Here is a 26,350-nt window from a genome sequence, read left to right as displayed (position 1 = left end):
CGGGAGTGCGAGGCGGCTCTGGCGTGCGGGGTGAGTCCCGGGGTTTCGGGGGCCGGGCATCCTCGGGGCGGACGGGGAGCGGGAAGCCGCGGGAAAGCCGGGGGGATACGAGGGGTCCTGCGGACGACGCCCGGAGCTGGGATCGGTCGGCGCACCCCGCCCCCGGCGTCCGCGCTGACCCTCGCGCGCCTCTGGCCCGCAGACCCCGAGGACGCGGCCATGCCGGGCGGAGCCGAGGCTGGGGAGGCCGAGGAGGAGGCTGGGGCCGGGTCCGGGTCCGAGGCGGAGGAGGACGCGCTGTGGGAGCGGATCGAGGGCGTCCGGCACCGGCTGACGCGCACCCTCAACCCAGCCAAGCTCACGCCGTATCTGCGCCAATGCCGGGTCATCGACGAGCAGGACGAGGAGGAGGTGCTGAGCACCTACCGCTTCCCGTGCCGTGTCAACCGCACCGGTGAGCCGTGGGGGGCGCGGGGTCGGGCCTGAGCGGGCGGGGCCGGCCTTCCCTGGGGCCTTCTTGGGGCCGACCGGCCAAGGACTCTGATCCCCGGGACCTCGGTGTCCACACCGGTAGGGTGGGATGGTTGCTGTGTCCGCCATCCTGCCTCCTTTAGCGTGTCCCCGTGTCCACACCGCGCCTGCATTTCTCTCCCGCCTCCTCGGCCCACCTTAGAGTAAGGGGTTGGCTGTAGTTGCGGTTCAGGCCGGGCTTGGGACCTCCCGGTCACAGCTGGTGGACTTGGCCTCGTTCCTGTGTCCTGTGCTTTCATAGGTTCTCCCTGTCCCCCGCTTTCTGTGTGTCACATACTTCTCGGAGAGTTATTTTTCTTTATTTTCCCATCCCAGTTTTTTGAGGGTGCCTTCTCCCGTAGGTTGTGCCCCTGAACGGAGCTGGCGAAGCAATGAGGGTCTGATGGTGGAATTTCAGGCACTGGTCAACGGGATAGATATTTTGGTTTGCCTTTGAGGATGGAGGGGGATTTTCTGTGCCGTTGTAAAGGCAGGCTCTGTTTGCTGGCCCTGTATCTGTGTGGAGGGCAGGCAGGGGCTTGAGGTGCTGTTGAAACACACTTGCCACTGGTGATGGTGGGCGAGTGGGTCCTGATTCTCCTGGCTGCAGCAGACAGGCTATCTCCTCTGATGTGTTGAGTCAGGCCACAGTGTGTGTCACTGGTTCAGAGATCTGGGGAATGTGGGCCCTGGAGTAGTCGGGGGCACGGGCTGGGGCGGGGAGCAGACGGGAGAAAGCAGCTAGGCGCTGGGGGCAGCCCTCACCTTGACCCTTGGACACCCACCCCTCATTCTCCAGGGCGCCTAATGGACATCTTGCGCTGCCGGGGGAAGAGGGGCTATGAGGCCTTCCTGGAAGCCCTGGAGTTCTACTACCCCGAGCACTTCACACTGCTCACTGGCCGAGAGCCTGCCCAGCGCTGCTCCATGATCCTCGGTGAGTGGGTCTGCTGTGGGTGCTAGCAGCATGGGTGCCAGCGCAGATTCCTTACCCCCTCCCTGTGAGGGGGGCACTCCCATTGTGGCCATTGAACAGGCAAGGAAACTGAGGCACAGAGACAGCTGAAACTGTCTGCCCAAGGCCTCCCCAGCCGGCTGAGTGTGGGGCTGGGTTTGTAATGCAGTTAGAGTCTAAATTCAGAGCCCACACACTTAACGTAGCTCTTTCCCCCTGAAATTGTTCTCAGACATGTATGTGGCCGACAAGTACCAGTTGGCAGTTTCTTCTGTAAAAAATTCAAACATGCCATGAGATGAGAATAAACAGCAAAGATCTTTACTTCTTCTGTCAGCTCTTCTCTGCTGGTAACACTTTGGCAATTATACACACACGCACACACATACACAGGGGATCATCTTACGTGTCTTGTTCTGTATTTCATTTTTTCTTGGAACAACTGATTTTTGTGATTCATCCCCCCCCCCCACCAGTGTGATTCTGTTATGCTTGTTTTTAATGACTGCATCATGTTTGTTAGTGATGTGCCATAGTTATTTAACACATCCTCTATTGATGTGTTATTTGCAAATATTACACTGTTGGGAACACCTTCTAGATGCATCTTTGTGCACATGTGTGTCTCAGGAGAAGTTCTGAGAAGTCATATTTCTTAGAGAATGTGTAGCTTCCCTGGTGACTCAGTCTGTAAAGAATCTGCCTGCAGTGCAGGAGACCTGGGTTCCATCCCTGGGTTGGGAAGATCCCCTGGAGATGGGAATGGCAACCCACTTTCAGCATTCTTGCCTGGAGAATCCCATGGACAGAGGAACCTGATGGGCTACAGTCCATGGGCTCGCCCAGAGTCGGACATGACTGAGAGACTAACACACACACAACATGGGTCCCTCCAGCAGTGTATGAGCACCCTTTTTGTTATACCCTCATTCATCCTGGGGATCATTTTAAAATATTTTTTGTGGTTAGATATATGAAAAATAATATGTTGTTGTTTTAAGTTTGCACTTTGTTGAGAGATGTACTCGGCTTACTCAACAGGTTAGTTAGCCTTGGGCAAATGGCTTGACATTTCTGTGCCTGGATTTGTCTGTCTTTAAAATGGGTGCAATAAATAGTACCTACCTTAAGTGTTGTGAAGATAACATAAATTAATATACATATGTAGCGCTCTTGCCTGGAAAATCCCATGGATGGAGGAGCCTGGTAGGCTGCAGTCCATAGGGTCACTAAGAGTCGGACACGACTGAGCGACTTCACATTCACTTTTCACTTTCATGCACTGGAGAAGGAAATGGCAACCCACTCCAGTGTTCTTGGCTGGAGAATCCCAGGGATGGCGGAGCCTGGTGGGCTGCCGTCTATGGGGTCGCACAGAGTCGGACACGACTGAAGCGACTTAGCAGCAGCAGCAGCAGCAGACCATGGAGTGGGACAGACCAGAGTGGGACACAACTGAGTGACTAAGCACAGCTCAGCACAAACATAGGAAAATATGTTCCTCATTGCATATCTGCATGCATACATGCTCAGTTGTGTCCAACTCTTTGTGACCCCATGGGCTGTAGCCCACCAGTCTCCTCTGTCCATGGGGATTCTCCAGGCAAGAATACTAGAGTGGGTTGCCATTCCCTTCTCCAGGGGATCTTCCCAACACAGGAATGAAACCCAGGTCTCCTGAATTGCAGGTGGATTCTTTACTGTCTGAGCCACCAGGGAAGCCCATGAATACTGGAATGGGTAGCCTATCCGTTTTCCAGGGTATCTTCCCTACCCAGGAACTGAATTGGGCTCTCCTGCATTGCAGGTGGATTCTTTACCAGCTGACCTATCAGGGAAGCCCTTTCCTATGTTTACCAGTCGTTTTTTTGCTTGGGAATTTGCAATTTGATAGTTTTTGGCCATATTTTTATTTTGTTGTTTGCTATTGATTTGTAGGAGCTCTTTATATAGTGTGACTCTGTGTCATGTGTTGGATTTTCTCCCACTCTGTTACTTGTCTTTTAACTTTGCTTCTTACATCTGTCATCATTCAGAAATCTCTTATAGTTTTTTTTATTTTTGCCTTGTTTAGGAAGCCTTTCCCTGTCCTCATATTGTAAAAATGGGTTCCAATATTTTCTTCTAGTGTTTTTCCAGTTTGGGTTTTTCCGTGTGGTCTGCCATCTTGCTGGATTTTATTTGCCTGACCCGACTTTTCTCTGCCCTGTCCTTGGCAGATGAGGAAGGGCCTGAGGGCCTGACCCAGTTCCTGATGACAGAGGTGCGGCGGCTGCGGGAGGCTCGAAAGAGCCAGCTGCAGCGGGAGCAGCAGCTGCAGGCCCGGGGCCGGGTGCTGGAGGAGGAGCGAGCAGGGCTGGAGCAGCGGCTTCGGGAGCAACAGCAGGCTCAGGAGCGCTGCCAGCGGCTGCGGGAGGACTGGGAGGCCGGGAGCCTGGAGCTTCTGCGGCTTAAGGATGAGAACTACATGATCGCTATGCGCCTGGCACAGCTCAGCGAGGAGAAGAACTCAGCCGTGCTGCGCAGCAGGGACTTGCAGCTGGCGGTAGGCCCTGGGGAGGTTGGGGTGGGGTGTGCCACGGGAAAGGGGCAGCTTTGCAAAAAATGATGGTAATATGGTAGCCGGCTGGTGTCCCAGAGCCACCATCTGCTGGCTACTGGTCCATGGGCAAGTCCCTTCTTCACCCTGTGCCTCAGTTTTCTCATCTGTAACATGGGGATATTGATAGTGCTTATTTCATTGAGTTATGACTGTGGTTCTCAACTGGGGTTGATTTTGCTCCTCCTGCCCCTAGCAACTTTTTAGCCATGTCTGGGAACACTTTTGATCATCACAACCAGGAGTGTGTTACTGGCGTCTAGTGAGTAGAGGCCAGGGACACTGCTAAATGTCTTGGAGCCCAGGAGAGCTCCACAACCAAGAACTGTCCAGTCCAAAACGTCTGCAAGTGCTGAGGCAGAGAGGCCTTGAGGTAGAAGTATTCCTCAGATTTAAGATACAGAATTTAAGACATGTACAGGGCCTGGTGCAGGGTTAGTGCTCGAAACCTGGATTGGTCAGCCATTGTTATCGATATTATTAAGTATGACTCTATGCTATGTAGGTTACACGCATCACATCATGTAATCTCAAAAACATACCGTGTACCACGTTCTCGTTTTGAAGTACAGACACAGGTGTAGATTGTAAAGGGACTCGCTTAAGGTCATAGAGCAGCAAGTGGCACAGCCCGGATGTGAACCAGGGCTGCCTGGTGCCCCTGCTGGCTTCTGCCTTATGATGCTCTTCCTCTTGCTCCCATCCAGACGAAGTCTCACCCAGTTCTCCCTATAAGTGAACGAGGCCATGCCTCTTACAAGCTGAGAAACTGAGCCTCTTTCTTGGTGTCTTATTGGGTCTTCACATGGCGATAAAGCTGGGATTTTACTGCTGCAGAGAGTTGTCTCAAGGATTTGACAGTGCCTGCGGCCAAGGCAAGAGATGCAGGGTTTGGTCCCTGGGTGGGGAATATCCCCTGAAGGAGAAAATGACAACCCACTCCAGTATTCTTGCCTGGAGAACCCCATGGACAAAGGAACCTGGTGGGCTACGAGTGAAGTGACTGAGCACACAGGTGGCACACAGTAGGCTGTCCTTGGCAGTACTGCACAAGGTTCCATTGGGGGATTTTGATGGTGGGATCTGAAGCCCCCTGACCCCATGAGCCTCAACTGTGGCTGGGGCACCCCAGAGGGTGAGAGGTGGCCGTGGACAGTAGGTCGCATGTCCACAATGAGCCTGTAAGTGTGAGAGCACTGGTGTGCTGGAGCCTGTGACTGTGGGTACCATTGCGGGTTGGGGGGGACATCTGGGGTAAGGAGTCCTGACTAGGGGTTGTTGAGGCCCCAGGTTCATGGACCCAGGCTGCCAGGCCCACTTGAGCCTCAGGTTCCTCATCCTTGAAGTGGGAGGTCAGGGTGCAGTGACATCATAGCAATATAGCATCGTCTGTGTAGTAGGCTTGGTCCTCCGGGCTTGATGTCCATCAACTCCTATAATTTCCTGGGAACTCCACTGGAATGGGGGTCAGGTAGAGCCCTGTTATTATCCCCATGTATGAATGAAGAAACTGAGGCACAGACAGGTTGGTTGGAGTACTTTCCCAGGGTTCCAAGATGGAGAATTTCTGACTCTACTCTGGGCACTGCTGGGAGTGGGGAGAGCCTGCTCAGAGAGGACAGTGTGATGGCCACTGGTCCCTGGGTGCTGGGAGGGGCTGTGGCCAGCACAGTTTGTCTCGCCTTTGGGTTGCATGTGATTCTAAGTTGGGTCTGCTGAGGTGGTGGATATGTGCATGTGTCTGGGTGGGGGGTGCCTTGTGTGTGTGTGCACCTGTCTGGAGCCTCCTGGGGTTGGGTAGAGGGATGATGAGGTGTTGGAGGTTCCCTGTGTGTCAGCATTTCAGCTCTAGGTGCTGAAATGTGCACACTATGTGTGTGCTTAGTCACTCACTTGTGTCCAACTCTTTTGCGACCCTATGGACTGTAGCCTGCCAGGCTCCTCTGTCCATGGAATTTTCCAAGCAAGAATACTGGAGTGGATTGCCATTTCCCTTCTCAAGGGGATCTTCCTGACCCAGGGAATCTTCCTGACACAGGGACCAAACCCACGTCTCCTGCGTCCCCTGCACTGCAGGCGGATTCTTTACCGCTGAGCCACTGGGGAAGGTCTAGGATGGCCCTAGGGGTAAGGAAATCTGCCAGTGGGCAGAGAACAGCTGCTTTTTTTCCAGTTTAGCTGGTGGAGGGTAAGGGATGAAATTCAATTAATAGATAAGCTTTTCTTCAAATGTAGCTACTATACACTTGCCTTAATTTATTGGAGCTTTTCTGCAATTAACAAAGGCTTTGCAGGTGGAGATGAACAGAGCAGCTGATCATGCTTTTTCCTGACAGCTTGGGTTCCCTTCCCCCTAGACAGGTGTGTGGTGGCTGTTATTTAATACTGTATTTTATAAGGTGCAAATTTAATGAGCTGTTATTTCTAAGCAACATAAACTTAGAGGAATGAACGCTATAATTTTGTGCTAAGTGAGTTTGTATACCAGGATTAAATGCATCTGTTATTTCCTGGTGTTCGGCGGAGACTCCCAGGTGCCCTGTCTCCTGAGCTCATCTGGGAAGCCTGCCGGCCTCGGGTCAGGCAGGAGGTCGGGGTGTGTGGCTGTAGTTTGCTGGAGAGGGTGTGACCACATTTGCCCTTGTAACTAGCTGTCTTTCTCCAGCGGCTTACAAAGCGGGTTTTGTGAGGGGAAAGGAATGTGAGAGTCATGAATTTCTTTCTGAGTCCTCTGCGGAGGAGGAGTGGGCTGTTAATTCATGGAACTGCCTGACCCAGTCTCCAGATCCTTGCGTGTGTAGGGTGGTGGGGGTTGGAGAATGCTATGCCAGGCTCTGGAGGCTGGGAGGCTGGGAGTCCTTTCCAAGCAAGGCCAGGGTGTTCCTAGGGCACCAGACATCAGCATGCCTGAGTGTAGCCCCAGAGGTCACTGTGTCGTTTTCCAACAATGATTTCATTTCGTGGCCTGCCACCTGCTGCTCCTCACATCGCTGTCTAGCCACCTCAGACCCCACATGAATTTGGAAAATCACTTGGGCTAAGTACACTCATAATCCAGCCAGCTGCTCATACATCTCTGCCGTGGCCACCACTCAGCCACCCACACAGCCCCCTTGATCAGTTTCTGGCTGCCCACACTGAACTGGTAACAGTGGGGGGAGGGATTTTATTCAAAGCTGTAAAAATAGCCACTGTTACACCCCCATCAGTTCTGTAGTTTAAAGGCGTCTATCTACCTGCTGTCTTGTTTGATGCCTGCAATGACTTTGGGAGGCAGATGGTGGAGCAAGAGCAGGGGGATTGAATAGGTCCATTTTACTGATGGGGAAACTGAGGCCCAGAGGAGGTAAGTGAGTTGCTCAGGATGATGGAGGGTAAAATGGTACAATTGAAACCTGGACCCCAGATTTGGAATTTGTGTTGGGAGTGAACCAATAGCATAACCATCCCTCATGGAGGCTCTGGTAGGAATATCTCTAAGGGAGGATCAGACTCATGGCTGTTCTGTGCATGTATGTTGAGCAGGGAGGCTTTCTGAGCGGGGACATGCTGGCTCTTGGGCTGGGTGAGACCCTCAAAACTGTCTTCCTCCTTATTCCCCTGGGAGATGAGGAGACTGAGGCACAGAGAAGGGCCATGACTTGCCCAAGGCCACACGGAGTTAGAGGCCGAGCTGGGCCCAGCCCCTGGGTCCTCCTGTTCTTGGTGCAGCCCTCCTTCCTGTCCATTATGCTGGTGCTGGGCTCAGTTGCCTGTGCTCAGTGTCAGAACTGCAGGACAGACAAGTGTGTTGTGATCTGGCCCATCCACCCACAAGTCCTTGAGGCAGATTCCCCTGGGAGGGTGGCTTGGCCTTGTCATATTGGTCCAGCCTGTTGCTTCTTTGTAGACATGTCCAGGGAGGATGCCTGCTTGGGCCCCTCTGGGAATGGGGGAGGCACCCCGGGCGCAGGAGCGGGACCTCTGTCTCCCCTCTGGCCTGGCTGGTGCTCCCTCCCTGAGCTGACCCGTGTCCTGGGCCCCAGGTGGATCAGCTCAAGCTCAAGGTGAGCCGGCTGGAGGAAGAGTGCACGCAGCTGCGAAGGGCCAGGGGGCCACTCCCTGGGGCTGAGGAGAAAGAGAAAGAGCCTGACAGTGCGGACCTGGTTTTGGAGCTCCGTGCTGAGAACCAGCGGCTGGTGGCCTCGCTGCAGGAGCTGCAGGAAGGCCTGCAGCAGGTACGGGGGGAGGGGAGACCCTCCTGCTCACTTGTCCCCCTGAGGCCTGGAAAATGAGGATTCTAGATCCAGGGATCTGAGATCTGGCTGGCCTCTTAAGCTCTGAGTGGAGGCCCTCAGCTCTCCCTGGGTGTTGAGTCTGGGGTCTGGGGCTGGGGGAGGGGGGACTCAGGAAGCCTCTGAACTCCTTGAAACTGTGCATCTGATTTTGTATGTGAGCGTTTTTTTGGGCAGTGGGCCCCCAGTTTTCCTTGGATTTGTAAAGGAGTCTGACTGTGGAAAGGTTGAGACCTCTGAGGTCTGGGTGGCCCCAGGGCTTGCTCAGTGTCCTGTGGCAGGTCAGGGACAGCATGGGCCTGCCAGCTGGCCATCACTCCTCACAGGAAGTTGGGGAGGAAGCTAGGGCTCTGGTGTATTTTATAGGGTTGGGGGTGTCTAGCTAGGGTGTGGGTCTGGGGACTGGATCTTTGGCCCATGGTCTCCCTGCCTGGGCCAGGCTCAGACCCTGTGAAAACCCCTTGTCAGGCCAGAGGAGGAAGGTAGAAATAGGTCTTGGAAATATTACCCATCTTCTGTCCTGGCTAGTGGGTTGGGGCCAGAGCAAGAGAGAACAGGCCTGGTTCTTGTTGAGGAATAAGATCCTGGTCCAACTTGTCCAAGCACGCCCTCATCCACTTACCTCATTTGTACCCTAGATGCTCCCTGGAGGGTGGGCAGAGCTGCTGGGGCCACACCCACTCAGCAGGAGGGGAAGCTGGAGTTCAGAGAGGCCAAGGCTCTCGGCCAAGGGGGCAAAGCTAGTGGGCTGGGCCTGAGGGCTATGTGTTCCCCCTCACCCTACACTCAGGATGGGCCTGGAGCCAGGGCTGAGGCAGCACTGAGCTCTGACACCCGCCCCCGCAGGAGGCAAACCGTGCAGGGGCCCCAGGCTCCGAGCGCATCCTCCTAGACATCCTGGAGCATGACTGGCGTGAGGCGCAGGACAGCCGGCAGGAGCTGTGCCAGAAGCTGCATGCTGTGCAGGGGGAGCTGCAATGGGCCGAGGAGCTGCGGGACAAGGTGATGTCCACGTTCCCCATACACCCCCTGCCTTGCCCCCACTTGCCTTTTAGCTCACAGCTTGGGGAAGCTCCTGGGGAGTTGGGGGGGGGGGGATGCGCATCCCCCGTTTACTTCAGCCAGCTTTCCCCGAGCATCTGCTGTTGTGCCAGGTCCCGTGCCAAGAGCTGTGCATTCGTTTGTTCTCAAATATGTGTTGAGGTCCATCTGTGAACAAAACAAAGGTCCCTTCTCCTGGGGGGACAGATTCTAGCAGGCGAGACATACAGGACACTTTATGTATAATCCACAGTCCCTCACTTCATGTCATGGAGGGTGATGAGTGCTGTGGAGGAAGCAGAGTGGGTTAAGGGGGCAGACTGCAGTTGCAATGAGGAGGCCCAGGTGGGTTGGGATGGGTTGTTGTCCCCATTTTACAGATCAGGCAGCTGAGGCCCAGTGAGGAGATGTCAGTTAGCAGCCCAGGCCACCCAGCTGGGGAGGTGGGCATTCATTACTGGGGCTCAGGCCTTTCCCTGGACCTGCTGGGCTCCTGCCCATGGTCCCCAGCCCTGGAGTCTGACCCGGGTGTGTCCCGTCCCGCTCTACCCTGCTGCACCCACAGTATCTGCAGGAGATGGAGGACCTGCGGCTGAAGCACCGTACGCTGCAGAAGGACTGTGACCTGTACAAGCACCGCATGGCCACCGTCCTGGCCCAGCTGGAGGAGATCGAGAAGGAGCGGGACCAGGTGAGCCCTGCCTGCTGTGTGCCCAGTCCTCGTTCCCATCCAGGGGAATATGGGGAGAGGCAGGTGGGACTGGAATCGCAGACAAACAGTATACTGGTCAGTTTAGGATGGGGCAAGTAGGCCAGGAGAAACAGACAGGGGACCTGAGCGCTGATGTATGCCAGCCCTGCCCTCTCAACACATCTGCCTCGCTGGGCTCCTGGGACAGGTATGAAAGCTGGTGTGGATGGCCTTTGCATCTGAATCCTTGTTCTCCCCACATCAAGAGCAAGGCTTTCAAATGTTTGTTGGTGAAAAGATTCTCAAAAGGTCTGGCTCCCAGGCCCTGGGTACCAGTCCTTCACCTCCTGAGGGGTGGGCCAAGGCCCCCAGCCCTCCTCGTCTGAGCTCCCCATGCAGCGGGGAGGGCAGCAGGTTTTGTCCTTGTTCGAATCCCTGGAATCCCTGGAACAGTTGGCATCTACACGTGAGCCTTGGGGGGCCTGGTGAAATGCAGATTTCAGGTTTCAACCCCGGTCTGGGATGGGCCCAAGAATCTGCCCTGGTTGCTCCTAGCCCCTGAGACTCTTCACCCCTGCTCCCTCTGAGACAATGGGTGGTAGGTCCCCGTGGGCATGGACCCAGCTCTTGGGCACCCTGGTCTACATTGTGTGGAAAAGTTCTTTGGGTGCACTGGGCTGGGTTTTGAACCCTGGAGGCTGGGAATAAAGTCCCCCATACACAGTGTGTCCCATAGAAGAGTTCTGAGTTGTTTTCTGGGAAATGGTACGAGCCTGGACTCTGCAACTGTGTCCCTGCTGGCTTGGGGTCCCTGCCTGTAAAATGAAAGTAAGGAGGCTCTCTAACTTGAAGAGTTAGTTAGTGTGAAGATTAAATGAGCCAATGTTTAGCATAGGGCACAAGCGTGCAGGAAGTTCTTAATAAACATTAGCTGACGGTCCTGTTGCCACCCACCCCGCCCCCCCACCCCCTGGCCTGATCTGAGCTAGCATGTTACCTTCGGCTCCTGGCCCTAGTTCCCTCCTTGCCCACTCTTGCCAGGCCATCCAGAGCCGAGACCGTATTCAGCTGCAGTACTCGCAGAGCCTCATTGAGAAGGACCAGTACCGGAAGCAGGTCCGAGGCCTGGAGGTGGAGCGGGATGAGCTGCTGACGGCGCTCACCAGCCTAGAGGGCGCCAAGGCCCTGCTGGAGGTGCAGCTACAGCGGGTCCAGGGGGGGCCCCATCTCAAGGTGAGCAGGGTCAGGAGTCCAAGCTGGAACTCTCGGCCAGAGTAAGACCTGGTGAGAGACCTCAACCGGGGGTGGGGACGTGGGGGACTCATTGGGAGTCCTCACCTGGGCCTGGGAAGATGCAGGCTCTGGGAGGAAACATGTGGGTCCTGGCTGGAGTCATCATTCGAGGTCAAGAACATGCCAGTCTTGGAGGGGGCTGTTGGCCAAGGTGGACAAAATGCAGCTCGGATGGGTGGGGGTTGGTATATCAGGGAACAGGACAGGAGTGTAGGGGCCTCTGGGTTTTTGAGGTTACACCTGGGGCACGGAAAACAGTTTGAAGCTTGTCTTATCATACACTTGGAGAACCCCAGCTCCCTGAGGGCTGGTGAGCATCTTAGAATGCAAAATATGTGCCCTAGAAGTTCCCCAGAGACCGACTAGTACAGTTGCCTCATTGGACAGGGCCCAGAGAGGGTCAGAGGCTTGCCCAGGATCACATAGCCATCCAACAGTGGAGCCGAGCCCCCAGATCCCTTATAAATCAGACTCTGGCTCTCAGATCTCTGTCAAGATAGGAAAAGAAAGGCTTTTCCTATTTTGTGTGTGTACTTAGTTGCTCAGTTATATCTGACTCTTGGTGACCCTTTGGACTGTAGCCCATCAGGCTCATCTTTTCATGGAATTTTTCAAGCAAGAGTGCTGGAGTGGGTTGCCATTTTCCTCCTCCAGGGGATCTTCCTGACCCAGCGACTGAACCCACATCTTCTGTGTCTTCTGCATTGCAGGCGAATTCTTTACCCACTGAGCCATCGGGGAAGCCTTTTTCCTATCTTGGGTTTGCTTAAAGAGGATCAGTCCACCAGGAGTGTACTACCTAAAGTAACAGAACAAAAGAAGCATAAATCTGTGATTTTTGACTTTTAAATGTCCTCAGTGGCTTACTTTGCCCTAGAAGTCCTACAGGGTGGTTCCCTTAGTTATCTACCTCAAGCCTGGTTCTCTCAGTCTCAACTTTTTTTTTTTTTAATTAAACTTTTTGTTTTGTATTGGCATATAGCCAATCAATAACATTGTGATGTTTTCAGGTGGACAGCAAAGGGACTCAGCCGTACATATATGTGTATCCGTTCTCCCCCATACTTCCTTCCCCTCCAAGATGCTACAGGACATTGGGCAGAATTCCATATACTGTACAGTAGGACCTTGTTGGTTATCCATTTAAAATATAGCAGTGTGTACATTGTTGATCCCACACTATCCCTTCCCCCAGTCGCAGCTTTTTAATTCCTAGAATGTGTCAGTCCTGCCTCAGGCCCTTTGCTCTGACTGTTCCATCTGCCTCCCCGACTTGAACATGTACTTATCCTTGAGTTCTCAGTTCTAACCACACTTTCCCTGGAAAACACTCTGATGGCCCCCTGGCCGGGTGGGCCCTTTGAGTGCCTTCCCCACCCCAGGTACCTTCCTTCCCAGCTCTTTTGGAAGCTGAGCCTTAATTCCTTCATCTGCCTGCTTGTTTATAGTTTGTCTCCTCCACTAGGCTATGAGCTCCATGAGGGCAGGAATGCAGCTCCCTGCTTCCCCACGTCATCCCTGTTTCCAGCACTCGGGCGTTGAGCAAATGGTGGTGGCTGGCCCCGGCCCAGCGCTGCTGACCGCTCCCTCTCCTTTTCCTCTCCAGGCCTGCGCCTCTTCCCATTCCCTGTGCTCCAACCTCAGCAGCACCTGGAGCCTCAGCGAGTTCCCATCCCCGCTGGGAGGCCCAGAAGCAGCGGGGGAGGCGGCTGTCGTGGGAGGGCCCGAGCCCCACACCTCGGTAAGACGCCTGCCCTAGCCCAGATGTGGGGGGTACAGTGGCCATCATATTATTACTGACACACAGGGGGCTCTCCAGTTTGCTGACCATTCCATTTCCCATGAGAGGAAATTGAGGCCCACAGAAGCTAAGCGCCTTGTTGAAACTCCCAAGGAAGCTGGCTCAGTGCTGGGCCTAGGCTCGGGCGCCAGGAGACCTGGGGAGCCATTCACATACCAAAACTTCGCAGAGTCCACCTGTCCACTCTGGGCTCAAGTTCCTGTCTGTGAAATGAGCACAAACTTGGCACAATGAGCTGTGGGCGGGTGCTGTGGGGGTGACCAGGCCCTGCTGTGACTTTGCAGGAGGAGGCCATGGACAACGAGAAGGAGATCAATCGCCTCTCCATCCTGCCCTTTCCACCCAGTGCTGGCTCCATCCTCCGCCGGCAGCGAGAGGAAGACCCTGCGCCCCCTAAGAGGTAAAGGAAGAGGCCTGGGGTGGGAGGTTACTACTCTTGCCTCCCAGAATCCCTGATGCCAGGGTCAGGTCTAGGCTGTCACCTCCCTTTGCTGCCCTTAAATAACTGGAGCTATGGAAACCCAGGTCCCAGGATTCATATGCGTAACCAAGGGGTTAAGACAAGGTCAAAGGGCAGAGTGGGCTCAGTCCCTGCTGAGTACCCTGACATAAGAGTCACTGGAGGTTAAGCCTCAAAGAGCCTTAATCCAGGGGGAAGCCTGGGTGTTCAGGACTAGGAGACATGGAGGAGGTTCTCAGGGGTCAAGGATCTCAGGCAAGAAAGGCTGCAGGTTCAGGCAGCAGCAGAAAATGGGGGCCAGAGAAACTGAGCCATATGATTGGTGCCAGGACTGAGGGCGGGAGATAGCCTGCCACCTGGCATGTGTCCCCCGTCATTGGCTTGATGTAATGAGTGAACCCGCCATGATGAGTGTGCGATGGGAAGGTCATGGTCTAGTGTGGGAGGCAGACCCTGGAGCTACAAATGACAGTAGAAAGTAGAGTTGGGATGAGGCATGAGAGGTCAGGGCAGGCTTCCTAGAGGGAGAGGCGTTACAGACCAGAAGGGATGGCCTTCTAGGTGGAGGGACATGGGCACAGTTGCACGGTCAGAATATTAGCATCTTGCCCTGTGACTTTAGGAGTCTAGTGTGCATGTGCTTGGGGGTTGCCAGACACTGGAGCAGCACGGGCACAGGAGCAGGGGGTGGGGCTGGATGCCCACCGCGCTCAGTGCTGGCCCCTCCCGCCCTCTCTCTGCCCAGGTCCTTCAGCAGCATGTCAGACATCACAGGTAAAGGCCCTGGGGCTCCCCCGGGAGGGCTCGTCTGGGAACCCACCTGAGGCCGGTGCAACCTATGCTGCCCTTGGCCTGCGCCCCCTCCCTGAGGCTCTGCTGTCCCCTAAGCAGGGAGGCTCTGCTCAGGAGGCCCTGGGGGAGTTGATTCCCACCTCTCATCCTGGGCCCATCCTGATCCTCTCTCCTGGTCTCAGCTGTGCTCTGTGGAGCTACTCAGTTCCAGCCCGCCCTCCACCTTCTTCCAGGAAACTGAAGGGTCACCCTGCTTGACCCAGGCCCAGCCCTGTGAGTCCAGTGTGTTCCCAGGGCCTCCAACCTGCCAAGGTCTCTGGGCCCTGGGCCGTCTCTGGGCTCAAGGGGCTCAACCCCTTCTCATGGACCCAGCCCTCCCTCACTGGTCTGCTGGCGCCCCTGAACCTCACCCCTCCTCCCCAGGGAGTGTGACGCTCAAGCCCTGGTCCCCGGGCCTCTCCTCGTCCTCGTCCTCCGACAGCGTGTGGCCTTTGGGAAAGCCGGACAGCCTTCTGGCCAGAGGCTGTGGCCTGGATCTCTTCAACAGGTACTGCAGTCACCTGCGGCGGGGTGGAACTGGGGGGCTGGTCCGGATCCCCAGAGAAGGGTGAGCAGGGGTGAGGTGGGAGGGAGCAGCAGAGAAGCCCTTGCTCATGCCTCTGTCAGACTGTTGGGTTTTTGCACAGAGGCAGACGTTGAATTCATATGCTGTCACCATTGTCTGGGAGGCTTGGGCTGGTTATTTCACCTCTCTGGGCCTCAGTTTCCTCATCGGGGTAAAGGGCACAGCAATGTCTTCTGCAGGTGGTGTTTGGAGGCTTAGGATTTGTGGCAGCCAAGCACCCTGCTTTGCCAGGCGTGTGGTGAGTGCTTGGTAGGTGGCAACTGTTACTTGTACTGCGTGCCTGTCCCTGCTCAGATCTCCCAGCAGGACTGAGCCTCCCAGCAGACTTTGTGCTGAGGGTGGGGTGGGGTGGTGGTAGTTTGTCATTTGTGGCTCCCTGCAGCTGAGCTGGCCCCATGCCCACGACTGGAGACACGAGCCTTGGCGGCTCCCAGCATGCTGCAGGCCATGTGCTCTGTGCGTTTGGGTGGGTGCATGGCTCTCCTGGTCCGTGATCTCAGGAGGACAGGCGATGGAGGAGGCTGATCTGAGTATGTGGCCTTTGAACACAGCCAGGAGAGAGCAGGCCAGGAGGGCAGCTGGGTGATATGGAAAGGAGAGAACAGAGGCTGTCCAGGGTCAGGCCTGGCGTTCGGTGGTGACTGGAGCGTGGGGGCAGGGAAGGGGGAAGGGGGAAAGATGAAAGTTGAGGCTAGGGCAGGCTTTGTGAGTTAGGCTGGAGAAGTGTGGTGCTGTGCACCCTGGGAAACCTGGGCGGTGAGGGGAGGGGGGGATGGTGCTTAGCTATTACTAAACGCAAGGCCGGCTCCTGGCTGCTTTACAACATTCCCTCTGTCCTGGGAGGCAGGCTCTATTATGATTACCCCTTTTTTATAGAGGAGGAAACCGAGGCTCAGAGAGGTTAAGAGACTTGCCCGAGGTCACACAGCTGGGACGTGCCAGGGCCAAGCTCCAGAGTGGCCTGACCAGATTTGGGTTTTGGGGAGGGCATAGGAAGCACTGAATGTCAGAGCTGGAATGTGGGGATGCTGCTTACAGAGGACAGGTCGCTCAAGAAATCAGGGCAGAGCAGCACCGGGAGCCTCCTGCCTCCTGGAAGCAGCTTGGCCAGGCCCCTGCCCCCACTCTCACGGTTCGGCACAGGGCCCAGTGTGACATTGTTTGTCACTGTGCAGGACGTGCTTCTGGGGGAAGGGGCGGAGGCACCTCCCTTCCTGCCTGCCTCGGCCCTTCCTCCCTTCCTCTGCTCAGGCCTGCAGCAGGGGTCCTGGCTGCTATCCAAGGGCCTCCGCCACAGAGGGAGCTGGAGGTTCTGGCCCATGTGATCATGGGACCACCTCTGATGCCCACGCAGTTCCTGGGGAGGAGGGAGATGGGGGAGGAACACATATTGAGGGGTTGGGGCAGGGTTGGGGGACTGAGAGAGAAGGGGGTGGGCTCATGGGGGTTCAGGGATGTGCGAGCCCTAATGGACTGGCGAGCACTGTTTGCACATGGCCTGGGCTGGAGGCAGGGCTACAGGTCAGAGCACACGTGGGATCCAAACAGACTTGTGAGCCAGCTGAAACCCTGGCTCTGTCACTTGCTACTGTGGGGCCTTGAGCAACTCATTTAATTTCTCATTACCTCAGTTTTCTGCTCTGTAAAATGGGCTCGCAGTAGTACCTGTCCCTTGGGGTCATTGTGGAGGTTCTCATATTCTTACTAGAGTGCTAAATGCAGTGCCTGGCTCGTAGTGAGTGGGAAGTTAGCTCTTCGTTATTGTTGGTGCTGTTGTGGCTTAATCCTCGGAGTAGCCCTGCAAGCCCCATATACAGATGATAATGAAGCTCAGAGTCAGGAATGTGTCCCATGGCCACTTGGTGGTGGAGCTGGGGATTCCAGAGTCCCTTCCTCTCGTCACAGCTACTTGAGTTTTTTAAAAAACTTTTATTTGTTTTTGACTGTGCTGGATATTCATTGCTGCACACAGGCTTTCTCTAGTTGCAGCAAGAGGGGGCTACTCTCCAGTTTTGGTGTGCAGGCTTCTCATTGTGGTGCCCCCCTCTTGGAGCTCAGGCTCAGTAGTCACGCACAGGCTTAGTTGCCTCATGGCATGTGGATTCTTCCCAGAACAGGGATCAAATCCGTGTCCCCTGCCTTGTCAGGCAGATTCTTAACCACTGTACTACCAGGGAAGTCCCCACTAAAGCTGCTTTAACCTCCACCGGTGTTGAGTGCTCCCTGTGTGTTGGGCGTTGTAGCTCTTTGCTCTCCCCTGCCCCTCTTGGTAAGGCAGGTGGAAAAGAGTGAAAGTGACATGTTGGGTGGGGAGGACACTGGGAGAGTATTGGGGTGTTATCTCCTGGGAAGGGCCATACCTGCCCGCTCTTGTCACAAAGACAGGATCTCTGGCATTGGCTGACCTCGCACAGGGAAGGTTTGGGTAGGTCATTGTCTAACTCCACCACCCACCAGCTGTGTAACCCTTGGCAATTGTAACTTCCCCTGGCTTCAGTTTGCCTCTTCTCTTATGTTGGGGTAATAACAGACGGCTTCCGTAGGGTGGTTGGGAGGATTCAGTGAGGTAATCTGTGTGACATGCTTACATCTCAGCTGCATAGGTCCTTGACCTATGAACCTAGGGATCTTCCCACAGTGCCCTAGGGTGTAGGGCAACACTCATCCAAGACACCTAACTCATGATGCTCAGGGTTGGCAGAGTGAAGGACTTGGCCCAGTTCCTGTTGTTCCCCTGTGACCTGACTCCTGAGCTGACACTGGGGGATAGGATTGGGAGCCCTCTCCTGGTGGATGGGGACCCGCAGCCTTCCCACAGGCAGGACTGGGATCAATTAGATCTTGTTGCCAGAAACCTAAGAGCTCCTGAGAGGTTGGAGCAGGCAACCCCTGCCCTCTACCATGTTCCTTTTTCTTCCCCACCCACTTGTCTGCTGAGGTCTGAGTCTGAGAGACCTGATCTGGATCCTGCCCTGTGAGCCCCCAGGTAGTAGCCTGGGGCTTTGGAGGCTCAGAGAAGTCACTTGGTCCCTCAGAAAGGTGGGCAAGGGCATCCTGAAGGAGAGGATGCCCAAGCTGGGTCTCTGAGCCTGGAAAGGTGGAACAACTGAGGAATTGCCCTGATGCTGGAATTGCAGGGAGGGGGCGTGGCATGCAGGCATGGGTAGGGATTGAGCAGATGGACCTGGAGGGCCTGAATGCAGTCTTCTCGCTGGGCCCTCAACTGGAGAAGCCAACAGTGGTCATCTGTCTGTGGGTTTGAAATTGGGTGAGGAGAAGCTGGACCACAGAGAGGTGACTTGTCCTGAATCACAACTGGTGATAGTAAATGTCTAGTTTTTATCAGGCACTGTTCAGCAACATCCAGTGTTTAAACTTACTGAGTTGTACAATGAGGTAGATAGACACAGATGGGACTGCTGAGAACCAGAGGCCTCCTGGCCCCAGAGTTCCTGCTGATGCTCTCCACACCACATTTCTCAAACTCTTCTGATGGTATCCCGCTGCAGGAGAAACCCAGTACAAGTGCCTGGAACAAAAGGGTCACAGGAAGATAGTTGGATTTACTTGAAGGGAGGCAGGCTTGTATTTTCTGTTCCATTCCATTCAAAAACAGTGCTGGTCATGACCCAGTGAATTTCATAACCCATTTAGTTGGAAAGCCCTGGAGCCCTCTGGTTTCCACCTCTACCTGCATTATCTCTATATTTGTCTAAGCCTCACACCCACAGTGGGAAATGAGTGTCATCGTTGTCCTTGCTTTATGGATGTGGAGATAGAATCAAGTGGCCAGCTCGCTTACAAAGGCTAGAGCACAGTTAGTACTGGGGTTGCAGCTGATAGCTGTGGCTTCAGCCATTGGGCAGCATAGCCAGGCCCAGCCTCAGGCCTCCCATCTCTGTCCAGGCCTTTCTGTGCCCAATCGATATGGCCAGGACAGTCCCAAGGCTGAAGGAGCCTGTAAAGGCAGCCCAGATGTCCCCAGCACCCATGTCTATCCCTAGCCCCTGGGTCTTGGTCCTCTATTTTGACTGAGGGGGCAGGAGCCAGGCTAGACTCCCAAGGGCCAGGGTCTTCCCCTGCATGGGTACTGATTGGGTTAAGGTCTTTGCAGCCTTGCCCACCCTGGGCAGGCAGCAGGGGGCAGTATGGCTGTGTGGCTGAAGCTGCCAGGGTAGATGGGGAGGTGAGTGAATGACCAAGCTTTTCCTGGGCTCCCTCTCTATTTGGGGCACACCCACAGAGCCTGACCTCTCCCCTTCCCTAGAACCATGGAGGAGGGGTCATGGGGAGACTTGTGGTCAGTTCTCTCTGAGTCTGGCCACAGGGCTTCACCACTTCTCATCCAGGGATAGGCAGAGTCCTCCTATGACAGGGATTTGGTGACTCTGTCCTGACTGTCAGTGGTACCCACTGACCACCAGAGGAAGGTCAGATACCTTCATTCCTTGCCCTCCATAGGCTGGCTCCAGCTTGCCTTTCCTGAGAGCTGTTTCCCAGGATGTTAAATAAGTTAATTAGGGCAAGGAGTTTAGCATGGTGTCTAGTACATGGGAAGCACCCAGTAAGTGTCTGATGCTACTGTTACTATTGTTGTTATTAAATTCTTCTGCATTGTATCCTATTCTCCACACTTCTGCCTATACCAGCTCTTTGGTCTGGAACCATAGGATTCTGTCTGTTCCAGAAGTACTTCTATTCTTCACCCTCATATAGCCTAGCTGCTGCTTCCTCTGGGAAGCCCCTCCCTTTATGCTCCTACTGCCAGCAGTAACCATCCTTGATCTGTTATGATTTAAGGGTGACCTCCTGCCCTAGACTATGAGCATAACAAGCTTTTATTAGTCATCTGCCAGATGTGCCAGACACTTGTGATTGGTGGTAGGGATCCAGAGCCAAACATGATAGAGGGCTGATTCTCAAGGCATTTTATTGAGGGAGGAAACCAAGGGGAAAATAAGCTTCACCTCACTGTGTGCAGGGGTTTGAGGGTTTTGGGAAGGAGAGGTTGCTTTTGACCTGAACAATGAAGGATAAGCAGAATTTGCCAGGGAAAAGAAGGGAAAGAGCATTCCAGCGGGTGCAGTGGCCTGGGGTGGCAGTCTTGGCATCTTTGGGGCATCACTATAGTTCTCCAAGGATATTGAACTGAATCAACATACTGACTAAACGCTAATTCATCTCCTTTCTCTCTGCTCAGGTCTCTGGCTATCCGAGTGTCTGGCTGGAGTCCCCCGGGGGGACCTGAGCCCCAGGACAAGGGCCCAGATAGCCTGTCATTCCTCGGGGACAGCTGGTCTGGGGCTGTTGTGCGGAGGGTGCTCTCTGGGCCAGGGTCGGCCAGGGTAGAACCAAGAGAGGTGAGGCCCCGCCCCTCTGAGCTGGGGGTGGAATCGGTACATTAGCTGGGGCTAGGCTCCCTCTGATTGGTGGGATCTAGATCATTGGGCGGAGTTTCTGGAGATTGGTCGAAGCAGAGGTGGGCTCATCGGTTAGCCCCGCCTCAGCCAGCATTAAGTGAAATCTGATTGGGCACGGCTGGGAGGTGGGGCAGACTGATAGCACCTGGACAGATCCCCACCCTTACACATGGAAAAGACCAGACTGAGCCACGCTGGGTGGGGAGGCCAGTTGCAGGGAGCAGGGTCTGGCTGGGCACGCACCCTGTAAGGTGGGAGCATCAGAATTTTGAGACATGGTCACCCCCACACGCGGTGTTCTTCGGCCTCAGGGCTGTCCTGGGAAGCTAGCTCAGTTCCCTCCCTGTCTGGGTTTTCTCCCAGCCAAGGGCAGAGGCTGCTGGTTTGGAGGGGGCAGGGCTGGAAGGCGAGGCCCAGCAGACAACCTTGCCCCGGAAACAGACGTCCACGCTCCCACTGATGGACTTCAAGGGTAAACTTGGCCTGGGGCGGGCAGGCACTGAGGACTTAGGAGTCCTGGAAGGTCAGAACTGAGGGCTCACGAGAAGGCTCCTCCAGTCCATAGTGTGGGTGGGACAGCCGCGGCCTGGGAGGGGGATGCCTCGCCTCCTGACTCCTGTTACTGCTCTTCCCTTCTACACCGCTGTCCCCTTGCTAGTTGTCTCTTCTTACACTCTTCCTCTGTCTTGTCCTCAGTAAGCAACTTACAGTGAAGGGAGCTCTGGATAGGAGTCCAGGAACCTGGGTTTGGGTCCTGGTTCTGTCCCCAGTGGGCTTGGTGGCTTGGGGCCAATCCCCTCCCTCCCTTTGCCTTGGACTCTCATTTTAAGAAGGGGAAGGTATGGCCTTTCTGAGGTTAATGCTTGACTTTCTCCTTCCCTTGTCCTTATTGCTGCCCCCTGCCTTGTCCACACTCAGCCTGCCAGTCCTTCCACGAGGCCCTGGATGCCTGGGTGAAGGAGCCAGGAGCTGAGCCCTTCTACATTCGAGCCAACCTCACCCTGCCTGAGCGGGCTGACCCCCACGCCCTGTGTGTGAGAGCTCAGGAGATACTGCGCCTGGTGGACCCAGCATATAAGCGACGGCAGGAGTGGTTCTGCGCGCGGGTTGACCCCCTCACCCTGCGAGACCTGGACCGGGGCACCGTGCCCAACTATCAGAGGTGACACAGCCCGCGGCCCTGGGAGCCGGGACTGGGATGGGGGACTCTCGGCCCCCTCCCACAGTCCCTCGCCATCCTCTGGGACAGGATTGGGGGAGGGGGCTGGAGGAGAGAAGGTGAAGAACTCCCCACCTCCCTGCAAACTCATGACATGACCTCCCTTTTCCCCCATCCCCTCCCGCCAGAGCCCAGCAGCTCCTGGAAGTTCAGGAGAAGTGCCTGCCATCTAGCCGACACCGGGGCCCCCGCAGTAATGTAAGCTGGGCTGCGGAGGACAGGGTGAGGGCTTCGGGAGGGGGAGCCAAAAGGGAGAGGACAGGCTCCATTCTCTGGAAGCTGGGGGAGGAGACCCCAGCCACTTGGTTGCTCATCTTCTTGGTGAGCATTTTGGTTGCGTCTTCACCCAGACTTGGTTGATCCTGTTCCCAGCATGTCCATCAAAGAGAATAGCAATAGGGCTCCAGTCCAGGTAGTTGACAGGGGGAAGTGAGGCATTGTGCCCGGTGCTCAGGAGTATGGGTGGCATGTGGTGAGCACTTAACAGAACAATAGTCACACTCCCTTCTCTGATCCCTGGACCATGCGCCTAGGCAGAGCAAGGCTCGGAGAGGTTAAATATTTCAAGAGACCATGGTACTAAAGAGAAGGTGGAGAACCTGGGCTTTAGAGCCAGGCCTCCGGAGTTTGCATCCCAGCTCTGCTCCTTCTTTGCTGTGTGACCTTGGCCGACTACCTGACCCCTTCTTGAGGCTCTGTTTTATCATCTGTAAAATGGGGAACCCTTGCCTGTCTCATGGGTTCATGCATGTGGGATCTAGTTAGCGTTTGTCCCATTGTCACATTATATAACACCTGTCAACTATTGATATCCATGGGGTCGCAAAGAGTCAGACATGACTGAGCAACTGAACAACAACCACCACGATTGTTATAACTAGCAGTGTCGATTTTGGTTTTTCTATATTCATCCTACACTGCTGATTAATTGGAAGAGACCCCAGAGTTTGTCTCTTACATCTTATTAGGTCCTTCTTGGCCTCGATTTCTGATCTGTAACGTGGGGGCAGACCTAAGGCTCTTCTAGCTCTAACTAGCGCTAGCAGCCTTACTTTCCTGGATTCCTAGTAATGGTCACCCGCCTCTGTCTCGGGGGCTGTACTGAGCCAGGCGGGGGCAGGGGACAGCCAGACAGAGAGGGGGTTCTTGTGCTGAACTGCCCTTTCTCCCTGAGGATGGGACGGAGCTGAGCTCTCAGGTGCCCCTCTTTTTCTACTCCCTCACCAGCTAAAGAAGCGCGCCCTGGACCAACTGCGACTGGTGAAGCCCAAGCATGTGGGGAGTCCTCCTGGGGACTCCCCAGAGCAGCTGCTGCTGGAGCCCTGCTCAGGTGCGTGCCCAGGTGCAAAGGTGCCTACGGGCTCCAGGAATGTGCCCATCTGGGTGTCCTTTGGCCTTGGTGTTCCCTTTGGGCTTGAAGGGCTTGTGGGAGGGTTCCAGTCGGGGGCAGGGTGCAGGCCAGGGACCTGGTGGGAGATGGGCCACAAGGATGGAAGGAGCTGGTGTGTGTCCAGGTGTGACCAGGGGTGAGGCATGGGCAAGCATGGGCCTGTTTTTGTCTGGCACAGTGTGCACAGCTGTGCCTTTTGCCTGGGTATGGTGGCAGGTGCCGTGATGACCCGAGAGAGAGTTCCTGGAGGAAGGAGGATGGGGGGTTAGGGGAGCCCAGAGGAACAAATAGCAATTCTGAGGGTAAGGCTGGTTAGGTTTCCTGGAAGGGAGATTGTTTGAACTGGAGCTTTCAAGGATGAAGACTCCATGAGAGGCAGAAGGCAAAGACTCAGAGGCATGGCTATGTGTCGTATGCTTGGAGGACACGGAGTACAGCAGGCACATAACTCTTGTCATGCATTGTGCCAGAGGGGAGGGGGGAGGTAGGAGGGGTTCCTGCCCACCTGGGAGCTTGGGAAGGCATGACCTAGGCTCTGATAGGAGAGTTAACTGGGCCACCAGGGTATGCAGAGGTCCTGTGATTACAGCTGCTGATCTGTGAGGTTGGAATAGAGCTTGTAGTGAGGGGATCTGTGGCTTGCTGCCTCCCCAGCTCCGGCAGGGCTGGGTCACCCACGTGGAGGATGTGGCCTTCTTCCTGAGAGTTGTGGGAAGTCACTGGTGCATTGAACACAGGGGAGTTACAGGATTTGACTTCAGCGTTGAAGCCTGCCTCAGCTGCCAAGAGGAGAATGGCCTGTAGGGGGCACGGGTGAGGCCTGGGATGGGGAGGAGGACAGTCCCAGTGAAGTCCAGCAGCGGGTGTTAGGAAGGGAAAGAAGATAGGGGCCTTGAGAGGAGGCACTGGGGTTCTGAGTATTCAGGGGGCTGGCCATCCCAGCAGCGAGGAGCTGGGGCCCTGCCTGCACCCTCATCTCGTCTACATCCTGTCCCCTCCCATGCCCAGAGCCAGAGCAGAGCCTCAAACCCTACAGCCTGGTGCGGCCCCTGCTGGTGTCTGCCCTGCGGCCCGTGGTGCTTTTGCCTGAGTGCCTGGCGCCCCGGCTCATCCGCAACCTCCTAGACCTGCCCAGTTCCCGTCTGGACTTCCAAGTGTGCCCAGCGGGTGAGCCTGTGCACTTGAAGATGGGAGGGCAAGGTGGTACCGTGGGGTAGTCAAGCCCACTGGCCCTTCATTTGTGCCTTTCTGTGCTTTGCAGAAAGCCTCTCTGGAGAGGAACAGTGCACACTGTCAGCACCTGGAGCCCCCAAGGCCCGGCCTGCTGCCCCTGGTCTGGGCAGCAGGATCCGTGCCATCCAGGAGTCTGTCGGGAAGGTAGGTTCTTGGGGTGGGGCATGGGGGTGGTGCCCTCTGGGCCCAGGAGCAGAGGGTGACCCTGGGCAAGCCCCTTCCCTTCCATGGGTGTTTTCGCACCTGTGAAATGGGTAACCTGGGGCACTCTGCCTCAAGTGGCTCACCCTGGAGAGTTTGGCTGATACATCTGATCTGTTCATCCTTGTCTCAGACTTGCTGCTCCCCTGGGAGCCACCTGGGGCTGCCAAGGGTGGGGTCAGTGCCCTCTGCAGATCAAGGTCTAGGGAAAGTGACTTATTTCCCTGAGTCTTGGGCTTTCCCTTCCAGTTCTTTCCTTATTGCCAAGGTGGATGGGGAAGCTGGACCCTGTAGGGGGCTGTGTTATGGGGCCCCAGTCAGGGGGCAGGGAGGCTTGGGTCTCTGGCTTGGGAGTAAAATGTAGCCTTGACCACCCCTACCTTGAGAAGAAGCACTGCCTGTTGGAGCTGGGTGCTCGGGGCGTGCGGGATCTGGTCCAGAACGAGATCTACCCCATCGTCATCCACGTGGAGGTGACCGAGAAGAATGTCCGGGAAGTCAGGTGAGTTGGGCCGGGAGGAGGGGTAGGGACCCTGCGCTTCCTCCTGTTTGGATGCCTTGCTCTCTCTCTCTCTCTCCATCCGTTCGTTTGCCTTCTATCTGTCACTCTGACTGCCTCTGTCCGTCCTCCCTCTCTGACTCTCCATGTCTTAGTCCATTCCTTTCTCTCTGTCTCACTGTCCGTCTTCATCCCCCACTCTGACCACGGCCTGCTGTCCTCTCTTGGCAGGGGTCTGCTGGGCCGGCCGGGCTGGCGGGACTCCGAGCTGCTGCGGCAGTGCCGGAGCTCGGAGCATGTGCTCTGGGGGCTGCCCTGCTCCTGGGTGCAGGTGCCCGCCCACGAGTGGGGCCACTCAGAGGAGCTGGCCAAGGTGGTGCGGGGACGCATCCTGCAGGAGCAGGCCCGCCTCGTGTGGGTGGAGCGTGGCAGCACCAGAGGCGGCGGCAGCAGCAGCAGCAGCGAGGCCTGAGGGCCCCCCTGGAATGCCTGCACCTTCCTCCCTCACTCCAGAAGCCACCAGCAGGGACCCTGGTATCTGCAGTGGAGCAGTGTCCTCCCATCCTGAGCCTTCCTCAACCCTGGGACTGTTGACGCGGGGCCCTCGGCTGTGGGCTCTCTCACCCACAGGAGCCCCTGGCCAGAGCTCCCTCCCACCCCTGGACTTGCTGCTCTGGGCCTTTCCCTGGCCCTGTGTCTCCACGGACCCGTCTCGTGGGTCTCAAACACACATCTGTGTCCTGTCCCTCATGGCGCTCCTCAGAGCATCTGCGTTCTCAGTCCTGTGCGTTGGTTTGCACACCCAAGATCCCACAGGGTGGACTCGAGTCTGCCCCTCCCCTCGGCTCACAAGGTCTCCTGGCTCCACAGCCTCTTATTTTCTTTTTGGCCTCACTGTGTGGCATGCAGGATCTTTGTTCCCTGATCAGGGACTGAACCTGTGCCCTGTGCAGTGGAAGCACAGAGTCTTGGTCGCTGGACCACTGGGGAGTCCTCCACAGCCTCTTCTGTTCACAGGAGCCCCTGAGCCTGTCGTGTGTGACACCCACCCGTCCAGCTGACATTTCTTGTGTTTACCTCCACGGGGGCGTTGTGGCCTCCCCAATCCACCGTCACCTGTGACCTGAGTGTCACATGTGTGTCTATGGTTCTCCCCTGTGTAAATGTCATGCCCCCACCCCCGTGACCCTTAGGCACTAACCCGCGTGTGTTCCTGGTGAGCACACTCGAGGACCATGTTCTCACAGCACCTGCGCCCTTCCCTGTCCTGCCTCTCAGAGGGATGGGTGGGGAGGGGGCCAGCTGCTCTGTTACCAGAATGTACAGCTTGTGGGTTTTTAATGGGCT

The 26,350-nt window shown here is 55.8% G+C and overlaps 1 protein-coding gene across 2 annotated transcripts; it reads left to right on the top strand.

Moving 5' to 3' along the window:
- Nucleotides 1-213: 213 nt before the first annotated feature.
- On the top strand, nt 214-26,350 carry CARD10 (caspase recruitment domain family member 10). Of its 2 annotated transcripts, XM_052639975.1 has the most exons (20): nt 214-454; nt 1,310-1,447; nt 3,685-4,010; nt 8,090-8,281; nt 9,185-9,340; nt 9,945-10,070; nt 11,112-11,303; nt 12,970-13,104; nt 13,449-13,564; nt 14,370-14,398; nt 14,840-14,963; nt 20,242-20,401; nt 20,825-20,933; nt 21,380-21,623; nt 21,809-21,878; nt 22,908-23,010; nt 24,079-24,237; nt 24,332-24,447; nt 24,894-25,006; nt 25,235-26,350. In XM_052639975.1, exons 1-20 carry the CDS (start codon nt 220-222, stop codon nt 25,473-25,475), a joined length of 3,084 nt encoding a protein of 1,027 aa, XP_052495935.1. In that variant the 5' UTR covers nt 214-219; the 3' UTR covers nt 25,476-26,350. The 2 variants fall into 2 exon arrangements, with proteins under 2 accessions (XP_052495935.1, XP_052495934.1); XM_052639974.1 differs by lacking the exon at nt 11,112-11,303 and having other exon boundaries at nt 216-454.

Source organism: Budorcas taxicolor, chromosome 5 (genome assembly GCF_023091745.1).
Source record: "Budorcas taxicolor isolate Tak-1 chromosome 5, Takin1.1, whole genome shotgun sequence".
In the NCBI taxonomy this organism is placed as follows: Eukaryota; Metazoa; Chordata; class Mammalia; order Artiodactyla; family Bovidae; genus Budorcas; species Budorcas taxicolor.
Note: the sequence above shows the minus strand (reverse complement) of the source record. Positions and strands in the feature narration are given on the sequence as shown.